The 10,360-nt window shown below is 41.3% G+C and overlaps 2 protein-coding genes across 3 annotated transcripts; both read right to left on the reverse strand.

The window, feature by feature from the left end:
- Window positions 1-112: 112 nt before the first annotated feature.
- Window positions 113-6,381, reverse strand: ggnbp2 (gametogenetin binding protein 2). 2 transcript variants are annotated; one of them, XM_062406464.1, is made up of 14 exons: window positions 6,289-6,381; window positions 5,349-5,475; window positions 4,568-4,648; window positions 4,116-4,369; window positions 3,674-3,772; window positions 2,901-3,014; window positions 2,587-2,796; window positions 2,290-2,464; window positions 2,013-2,189; window positions 1,739-1,874; window positions 1,528-1,653; window positions 1,263-1,411; window positions 984-1,175; window positions 113-883 (listed from the first exon to the last, which is right to left on the reverse strand). In XM_062406464.1, the coding sequence occupies exons 2-14, from the start codon at window positions 5,439-5,441 to the stop codon at window positions 677-679; spliced, it is 2,013 nt and encodes a 670-aa protein (XP_062262448.1). In that variant the 5' UTR covers window positions 5,442-5,475; window positions 6,289-6,381; the 3' UTR covers window positions 113-676. The 2 variants fall into 2 exon arrangements, with proteins under 2 accessions (XP_062262448.1, XP_062262447.1); XM_062406463.1 differs by lacking the exon at window positions 6,289-6,381 and adding an exon at window positions 5,583-6,096.
- Window positions 6,382-6,479: 98 nt separating this feature from the next.
- On the reverse strand, window positions 6,480-9,951 carry pigw (phosphatidylinositol glycan anchor biosynthesis, class W). The gene is made up of 2 exons (XM_062406982.1): window positions 9,850-9,951; window positions 6,480-8,894 (listed from the first exon to the last, which is right to left on the reverse strand). The coding sequence occupies exon 2, from the start codon at window positions 8,889-8,891 to the stop codon at window positions 7,398-7,400; it is 1,494 nt and encodes a 497-aa protein (XP_062262966.1). The 5' UTR covers window positions 8,892-8,894; window positions 9,850-9,951; the 3' UTR covers window positions 6,480-7,397.
- Window positions 9,952-10,360: the final 409 nt, after the last annotated feature.

Genomic DNA, 10,360 nt, shown 5'->3' on the forward strand with positions numbered 1-10,360 from the left:
GTGTGCATAGTGTTTAAATGTTAAAGGCCAGGATTCACCGAAAAAGTGACAAACAATCTCAGATCAAAACAGAGTTAAGGACTTGTGAGGTCAAGTAAATAACGAAAAAATGTTTATATGCATACTAATAAATATTCTTTATTTAGTAAATTTTGAACATTGCGCTCTTAACATCACACCCAATTCCTTATTACAAACGGATGTTTATTCTCTGTAAAATCTTTAAATTTAGAATTTCTGTACACATTAAATGGTACAACCTTTACCACTACACTGAAGTGTCACCAAAGAAAAATGATAGAAAACAGAAAAAGAAACAAAGAAAGAAAAAACACAAGACTCCCAAAAAACGTATTCCCAATTTCACAGCTTGCAAAGCATGATTACAGATTCCACTGAGCTCTTACCCCACAACCCTACAGGAGACCAACAACAAACAGCTAGGCTTGGTCAAAGTGAAAACAATTACAGATGAGAGCGGCCGAGAAATTAACTGCAAGGTGTGTTGGTGTACAAGTGTAAAAAAGAGAGAGGTGCCCAACAGAAAGTAAGAATTACATTTACTCTGAAGGAAAATGAGTGAACAAGACACCAAATATAAGTCAAGATTTTAACTTTTCTAAATGTGTTGCAGCAGTGGTCGTGTTTCTCCCAGGGGAAGATGTCAGTAGTGCAGTTAGGTGACACTGGTGGTGGTGGCAAACCACTTTCCACACACTGGCTTACTTCGCTCAGTGACGAGGCAGTAGTTGGTGAATTTCTCTTTCAGAAGCTGACGGTACTGGTGGCGGTTGTTGTAGAAGGATTGGTTTCTTTCTAGAAATGCCTTGATCTCGTCCTGTGTCAGACAGTTCTCTTCATTTGAACTCACCTCTGACTCATCCTGAATAAAAAACACGACAGGAGAAAATTAATTAAGTAACAGAACTAGACAGCAGATTGTCAGCTGTGACAAACATTTTATTTAAAAACTTCTCACTAACCAGAAGTTCCACAAGACTTGTGTGAGGGCTGAGGCTCTTTTGATGTACTGCCCATGGTAACCGTAGTGCAATGCTGGAACATGTACTGCCACATAAGGAGGAGAGGATTTCTTTGGTTCGGAAAGTGTGAGATGATGGTGGACTGTGGCCGGTTGTGTTCCCAGCTGACACACAGCCTTCACATTTTAGTCCCTGTAGAAAGGTGCATACTTTCATAAAAAATATGCAGCTTGGTACATTCCGTAAACAGCATGTGACTTCTCAAACGCATTTCCTCACCTGATCATTGCATAAACCCTTTCCTTTCCTTTTCTTTTTTTTACTCTTGCATTGAGCGTTTCCCTCAGAGTGCTGCCAGCATTCCAGACAACTGTCTATCCCATCCTCCTCCTTGTCTTCAGCACAGTGATGGACAGTAGGCTCTTCTCCTTTAGAGGGTAAACAAAAACACTGTGAGGAAGTTGACTAAACTACAATTTTTTGTATTTTTCCATGAAATGGTTGAGTTCATAGTCTTGAGCAGCTCAGAGCTACTCGGCCTGACCTGCTTCGTGATGGTTGCACATCCCCTCGGAACAGGCTACGTCTGAGCCTTCTCGTGATCCTATATCACTGCCCTCCATGCTTGAAGAGTAGCCGCAGTCACTGGCATTGCTGTGGGTTGACAAATCTGGGGAATGTGGAAAAACATTTGCTTTACAGGTGTCTAAGAGGTTAATGCATTATCAAGGCAAACATTCAAAGGGCATCTTTACCTTGTTTGGTTTCATCTGAGCAGCTACAGGAAGTACTTCCACTGGCAGCTTTGCCCTCTTCACACCTGGTTGTCACCTCCTCCTCACCGTGGCTACCACAGACTTTGCAACTGTCTTTCACAGCCTCAATAGAAACCTGCAAAACACCAAATGAGTGGACTGAATTACAGGCGATCAAACATGTAGCTCTACAGTACATGTAGTGTACTGTACACTATATACAGTTGTATAGATGAGTTGCTTTGTGTCTCAGACTCTTTATGAGTGGGTTTACCTCATCCAGATTTTGGTCCTTGTCCTCTGACTCCTGTTCACCACACTTGTTTTTGCGGCGATTTTTTTTCTTTTGCCTCTTTTTCTCCTGCTTCAGCTCTTTGGCTCTCTCCTCTTCAGACAGCTCCTCGACGAACTGCTCGAGCCGACTGATCCCCTGCATCTTCTCCACGGCCATCTGGGGGGCACAATAATAGATATGTCACTCAGCTATAATCCATTATTTGACAAGTATATAACAATCATATCATACACACACTGGCTTGGATTTTGCTCACCTCAAAACTTCTGCGTAATGCATCAATTCCCAAATGGAACAATAACTGCCATGTCTGCTCCTCAGCTCGTAGTTTCTGCCAGATCCTGTGCAGACGCTCATAGAGATGTATGCCCAGACAAGTCAAGACCTCCTCTTGTGCAATATCAATGGTCTTGGCATGTCTCTCTCTGCGTCTTTAAAAAGGAAAATCAAAATGATATATAAATATATTGAAAGAAACAAGGTATGACAGAAACTGTCTCAAATGAAACAGACCTCTTCACTGGTGATCGTCATTGTATGAACCTTGACTTACTCATAACCGCCTGCAAACTCGGGCTCTGCCCGGCCAAGCAGGTGAGCGATGAAGTCTGTTTCGCAGCACACATGGATGTGGCGCTCATGAGGACAACAGCATAGTCCTTCATACAAGGCAGCACAGTAGCCCTTCTCTTTAGTGCAGTCCAACTCCCCCACCAGGATGTTGTACGCTCTCAGCACCTTATTCTTACAGTCGGTGCAGAACCTGTGCAGAACAAAGTTGCATTAATCCATTTTTTTTTTCAACGATTATCAAATTATTGTTAGGAATTTGGGAAATTCTGCTATAGTATGAAAGCCGTGTATTACCTGTGTTTACGCAAGTATGTCTCCAGCGTCTCTAGGAGACAGGCACTATCAATGAGGACCACCTCATCCCTGCACTCCTGAGACATAAGCTCCCATATATCCATCCAGCTCCCCCTGTAAGCAAACATCCCATTATTATAGCAATGCCATCATAATGTATAATCACGTAAAAATGCTGATTATTAAGCCACTTGGAAGCCGCAGAAAAAAAAAATTACAGTGGGTGTGACAAATGGCACATGTGTAATCAATGACCTTGTTTAAATTAAACTATACATTTCAGTTGAGGATTAACTTGACTGTTCAAGTTCAACAAAACAGTAATCTACTGAAAGAGCTTTAGTATTTATATAACCCAATCATTTCCATAGAATGGTACCAAAAAAATGCAGATTTTCACCAATTTAACAGAAAACACCCAAATGATCATAAAGATTAATTTAGAGCTGCAGAACTATTTTCATAATACTGATAATATTTTTTTTTTAATTAGGCTAGAGAAAGAGCTAAACTGTTCTTTTTAACTTGTGCCTACCCGTACTTATGGACTCAAGTTGCTCAAAGACACATACTGTGTCATCTTCCAGTGAAATTCACAAAACCTACCACTCTTTGTCCCTCTCTCACTTTGCTAGAGGACAACTTAAACACACTGGTCCTGTCTGCTGGGAAGAGTGAATAGTCCACTTCTCAAATGCAGCCTCTGAACAATACATTCTCAGGAATAAATTTGCACAACTAGAAAAATAGACGGGAACAAGTCTTTTACTCACCCCAAGGGCTTAGGCTTGTGTGTGTCTAAGGAGTGTAACTGGCACCTCTTGTTCTTTTTACTTTTTGGAATTGCATCAATCATGTCATTTAACTTTGACCTGTAAGAAGGAAAAAATTTGAGTAAAAAAAAAACAATATGGTTCGAGTTAATATAAATACAGCATCATCATTCTTTGTTATTTTTAGTCATTAATTCCCCCCCTTTAAATCCAAGTGTCAAAAGACTTGACATAAATAACAAAAATGTACACCTGACGCCTACTAAAGAGGATAGGAGTGTTATAATTGGGTACAGCATTATATCCTCACTTACTAATTTCATGCTAACAACAACTGTTTTCATATTGATATGAAGTTTGTGTTGAATGAAGAAACACAGTTCAACTCAATATGCAGGGGAAAAAAACAAACAAAACCCCCCCACATTTCACTATATCTTACCCGTGAACATAGAAGAGGGTGTGAAGCTTCTTCACATCTGCTAAACAGGCCTTGGTGACAGAGAGCATGCCTGTGGGTTTCACTGTGAGAGGCTCCAGAGCCGGGTTCCCTGATTCCACCAGATGTGAGAAGAGGCGCTCCACACTTCGTCTGCACCCCACGCATGGCACCAGCTGAGATAATGCACTGTAGACCTCTCTGGATGTCACCATCATGGCGATATTCAAGTCCTGTTGCTTCAGCTTGGAGTGATACTGTAAGACCAAAGAAACAACAACAACTCTCACCACTTTGCTGAGAAGTCACATGAAGACCAACTACACACTCATTAACACAAGGACGTGGTGTCAAGCTTTTGGCACCACACCCATGGTAGGGTGCATTTAAACAGGACTTGATAAGCGCTCATTGATTTAAGGTGAGGTAACTGTGTGTAAAATTAAACAACTCACCTCAGAAAATTGTTTCCATTGAGAAATGTTTATTTCGTGGCTGTCAACATCCACGATACAATCAGAAAATTCCATCACCATCTGGCAACATGAGATGAAACACAATAGTTAATAAACATCATGTCTCATCAGGATCGTGTCACAGAACAGACTGCTAATATATCATGTTTTTGGTGAGAGTATCACATGCCAATGATAAAACTCCAATCAAGCTTCCCTTGGTTGTTAACGTTTGTACAATAAAACCAATTCTTGACTTTTAGTAGCTGGAAGTTGGTCATTGTTTTCTTTTCTTTTTTAATCTACAATAGTAGGATAATACCCTCTGAGACATACATTGGGTGTATGACTGTAATATATGTCATGTAATATTAAAGATATATGGTTTTACTTTGTCATTAGCGATATTGCACCTGTTCCACAACATGTTAAAAGGGTCAAGGTGGCTCAATAACCTCTGGCAGCTTATACATTTTCTCATCCATCATCCCTACACATCCATAAGAATGTGCTTACTTAACTACACCTTTAATTTTATTGTTACGCTTGTATGATTATTTGTGCATCAAAGTTAAAAAAAAAAAAATTGTTTGTCCTTCAAACAGGCTTGGCCTTCTTCATGGAACAACTGCACCTTTGCTTCGTGAGACCAAATGTTTGTGAAAGGATATGGGATGCATACATCTGACCCTAAAAGAGAGATGGCTGCGTTTGCCAAATCCCAGTTGTGATCTTAGCAGCCATTCTCCTTGTGGCCATACATATGATAGAGCTGGCTTACCGTGAGAGTCTCATCGATATACAGGGGGATTTGTCTGGCGAGGAACGGGTAGTCCTCTTCTCCTTCCCTGCACACTGCCACCAGACGAGCCATGACTTCTTCCAGCGTGGGTTGTGGTGCAGCTCGCCTGCAGGGGACACACAGGATAATGACTGACCAGCTCAGACCAGCACAGAGCTACACCGAGCTAATGCTAACGACTGCAGGTCATTGCAGGGCTAGCTATAACATCACCTTATCTCAGTAGAACATGCCGTTCAAACGACGTGCCACTGAAACACGTCGCAGCATATCAAGTTGTTGTTGAGGTCGAGAACATTTCATTAAACGTCGCTAAAGCCGATGCCGATCTTTCCGATGTTCCTTGACCCAGATTTAAGCAGCTAAGTTAGCTGAACAACAAGGGAAACGAAAGCTAACACGGGGGAGGGCTGAGGGTGTGGAAAACCTGTATGCACTTCTAAAACTATTTAAGTTATGAAGACTAGTTTAATTACGCTAACATCTAGTGATGGGGTCGATATGATAAAATAGTGACCAGTGGCTACTCAGGTTAGCATGCTAGCTTATTTCCTATGGCAGCACGGGTTTACGAACAGAGGAAGCCGGTCGCTGTATTCGAAGCAGTATATCCTAAAGCGATTAGCCTACGTTGTTCACAGGAGTTTATTCCGCCTTTACAAATAACTACCACGTTGCAACGCTCATAAAGTTATTCTACGCCCTGACGCCAACTTGGCTAACTTACTAGTTAGCTTAGCTACCGTACACAGCTAACGTTAGCGAGCTTGGATACGGCTAATATAAAGTTAAAGTAGGTGGCTGGCCACTTAGCGACAGCTGCTTTCAACGGCTTCTCTAACTGCAGTTTAAAACACGAGCTGTCACCGTGACAACGTACACAGACATCCTACTCCTACCCGCTAGTGTTCGTACTCACCAGCTCCTAAAAGTTCCCCTGGAAAATAAACAAGTGCGACAGTGAGTGGAGCTGCTGCGGTGGCGGAATATTCATGACGGATTTGACCTTTGCCCCCCGACGTACTAGCTGACGTTTTCATAGAGGCAACCGCCAGGGGGCGCGTGTAGGAAATTATCATTTAGTCATTTATACAAGGACAACAGTTTTTTGGTTTCAACAACATCTTGCTTTATTCTTGAGACGTCCTTGACAGAGACAAATAGTAAGATACAAACACGATAAGATAAATTCACATGCTAACTGCAACAGATTGTGAGACTGAGACAGAAAAGAGAATCAAAGGGCAATTGAAAAAATATATAACATCCAATAAAGATGTAGAGACTGTACATAATAATAACCTTTTACCACAGAGAGAAATATTACTGGCAGAGAAACGTACTTCATTAGCACAGGATGATATTCAAACAAACGCACGCACACGCGCACGCACACACAAAAAGACTGTTGTATAGGCAAGTATGGTTTACACCATGAATATAACATTTTATGATACACAAATTTCATAAAAAATTGTGATTTAAGACAGTGCGGCCTACATCAGTAGGAATCAAGGAAAATGGGGATCTGGGACAGTAGCTGGGGGTTAGGATAAGGGCTGGGTCACTGGCCTGGGTTACAAGGTCCACTACCATGATCCCTACGACAACCCATGGCAGAGCATGCAGAGCAAAACAAGCTGTGCCAACATTTACATTTTTGACCAGCTGACAAACAGTTGTAACAACAGAATAGGCATAATCATTTCTGTAATGTGTCACATCTCAGTTTTAAATGCAAATATGTTTGTTTGAAATTAATACATAATCTTTAACATTTCCCACTTTTCAGTTGCAGTATATTATCTCATATATTTTAGCCATCGCTCTTATTTGAGGGAGCAATTACTCAACTTTTTACTATACATCAACAAATCATTTTGGAACTGGTTTCAAATCATCACTTATTCAGATTTGATCAAAAACATATTTGTATAGATAGACAGATAATGCACAACAGTATCTTCAGCGTTGCAAATAATATCATCAAAACTTACAAATGAACCATTTCATTTTGCAAATGTGATTTTACCAGAATTTCACCGTTATTCCACGGTGATGTAAAACATATATGACAAAGCAATTCGTGAACATGTACATCAACAAAACACACACTGAAAATGAACTGCTACAGGTAAGTGTGTCCACTAGCGAGTTGGTCAGTCCTGTCATGATGTTTGCAATCAAGAAAAATAGCAACTGATTCCTGCTGATGGCTTGAACAATGCAAAATCTTTCAATTTCACCACTGTGTTTGTCAGAGGCTGAATCGGATTGTTTTTTATGCAAATTCCATGATGAAGGTAGAAAGTGACAGCCTGATATGCTTTTGGAAAACAGCAAAACCAGATCGGCAAAACCGAGGCAGGACATAAAGAACAAAGACTGTGCAACACTCCAGAGATAAAACGGTAAATTAGCTATGCGACGAGACACTGGCTCCAAGAGTGACTGACATGTGTACAAAGCAGTGTACAGCAAAACACTACCAAATGAGAGGTTTAAAAGGGCTTTGAGCCACTCTTTAACTTGGGATCTCGGCTGCATCACATAACGTCCAACTTGAACCCCTGCCATGTAGATGGCTACATAGCCCACCACAGAGAATATGCCCTCCTTGTTGGCATACAGAAAGTCCTTCTCTCTGTCATTGTTGTGGATAATGAACGCTTTCAGCCCTGATGTCTCCAGAATGAGCTGATAAAGTCCGCTGATCAGAAGGGAAAACAGAAACGACTGACTGACTGGTAAAACGGCCAAAATCATAGAAGCCAAAACTCTGACGATGGCAAGTGTGAAGAAGAAATTCCAGTGGACACCGTATTCTGTCACATGCTCTTGGTAGCTGCTCATTTTCAAGCTTACCAGCCTTCCCATACCAAGAGCAACCAGGGGCCAGACGGATATGAGCTGCTTTGTGACATGATTGATCTTGGATCCAGAGATGGTCTTTCCCCGTGCCTCTGGACAGACGAGGGCATTTGCAAAGACATACGCTCCGACACCAAAGTCCATAACCCCTGTCCCATAGGTTTCTGTTTTAGCATAGCGCCTTGGGAAGACGCTAAAGTCTACAGCGAGAATGCTGATGGCTGTTTTCGCATTTACAAACACTCTAAAGATGGTCACAAAAGGAACCTGGTTGAACTGAACATGACGCTGCAGGAAGGTGCTGACAGTGGTCTTCGGTTGCCGATTGGAAGCGTGACTCTTGGTGCAATAGATGTAGCAAAGCACACAAACTGAAACAAACAAAATGCCCCCGATGACCAGGTGAAGAACGTCGCTCAGGATGGTGCATGACAGGACGAGGGGAAGAATTAGCACAGAAAAGTCTAGAAGCAGGTGAGAGAAGAGTGGCAGTGGCAGTGGGAGGGTCCTTCTGGCCTGATGGTAGAGGATCAGAATCAGACCTCTGTTGATGAGACACAAGGGTGCGAGAAATGAGCCAAGAGACACCTCCTGCAGACTGGTCCCATTGAGATTACTGACAAACGCCTCCTTCAGTTCCCTCTGAGACATGATCTGCAAACAATAACACAATTTTCAATATTAGAAACTGTAAATCAGAATATGCTAATAGAAGGGGCGGATACAGGGGCGTGTCCAAGGGGGCACTGGCATCTTTTTTTAATAAACTAATCTCTGACCAAAGCTGCTTTCAGAGATGAACTAAACAGAATGTCCCCACAGTCGGGTCAAGACTTACTCCGTAGTTTGCCTTTCACACATGAAAACCCCAGCAGGAGATTCTATGATCAGCCACATTCACATTGGCCCTTATCACCGAAAGCTCCAGTATCTTGTCTTCTGTCATCTTTGTTTTATCTATCTCTTGACATATTTGTCGCTGTCTTCTCCGTGTATGCCACCACTTTTTTATCCTGACATATTGTATTCTTTTATTTTCAGTTTTCGCATCTGTCGTGTATTAGAGACATTATCAACAAGCAAACTCGAACGCAGTGATTCCTCAGAAAAGCTCCTGCTGTATTCTCACACAAGGTCACTCGGACCTAGGACACTAAGGGGCTGGCAGGAGGAACTCCGGTGAAATTCAGGAGCCTCTGACTCTGCCATTTGCTTTCTCACATAAATAATAACAAAATATGACAATTTGTTTGTTTTTTCTTTTAGAAGCTTCTTTTTTCTTTTAAACAATGTGCTTGAAAAAGGAACGATTTTCAAAATATATTCGATGATGTGTGGCTTTTCTCCAAGCTATAGAGCTAGCAGTAAATAAGAATGACTTAAATGTTCACCTTACTGAATTAGGAACTGTGCATGGACATATAATTGGTCCCTCTGTGTAAATTTTGGCCTCTTTATGGCCCCTGAAATAGAAAAATCCTAGATCTGTCACTGGCTAAGACACTATGACAGAACCCATGTTAAATGTACAGGGATATTGTTATATTTACAGATTGAATGACATAAAAGAATAGATATCAGAATTGTGTATGTGTGTGTGTGTACTTACTGAGGGTTCTGTCGCTTATAAGTTGGAAATACAGGTTCACAAAGTACCTGTTTAACAGGAGATGCAGTGTCTACAGTTTGTCGCAGTGTGTAGCCTGCGTGAGCTATTTCACTACTTCCGGGTTCAGTCCCATGACGCGTTCAGGATAAGTCGGATTTTGGTAACTTCTGACCTAACCGGGACATAATATAAATATTCTGAAAAAATTAAATAGCACTAGTACTTCCCCTGTGGTACTTACATTACAATATATTATGAGGATGTATCTTTTATTCAAGTCCCCCTGTTTGGAGGTCAGGTCAGAGTGTTTTGGAGCGAAGTATTTATACGTGTGAACTTTTAAATCTTTCTCCTTGTGTATGGTTTTCGTGCCTTTGCTCATTTATTATGTCTGCAGTTGTCTTTCCCCTGTCATAAGATGGACATTTGTATTGCCTTTGTTTATGCGTTTGTGATCACTGCGAGTGTGTCTATCTATTGTGTAATTTATAAATGTTTGTAATTATAATAC

Source organism: Platichthys flesus, chromosome 15 (genome assembly GCF_949316205.1).
Source record: "Platichthys flesus chromosome 15, fPlaFle2.1, whole genome shotgun sequence".
In the NCBI taxonomy this organism is placed as follows: domain Eukaryota; kingdom Metazoa; phylum Chordata; class Actinopteri; order Pleuronectiformes; family Pleuronectidae; genus Platichthys; species Platichthys flesus.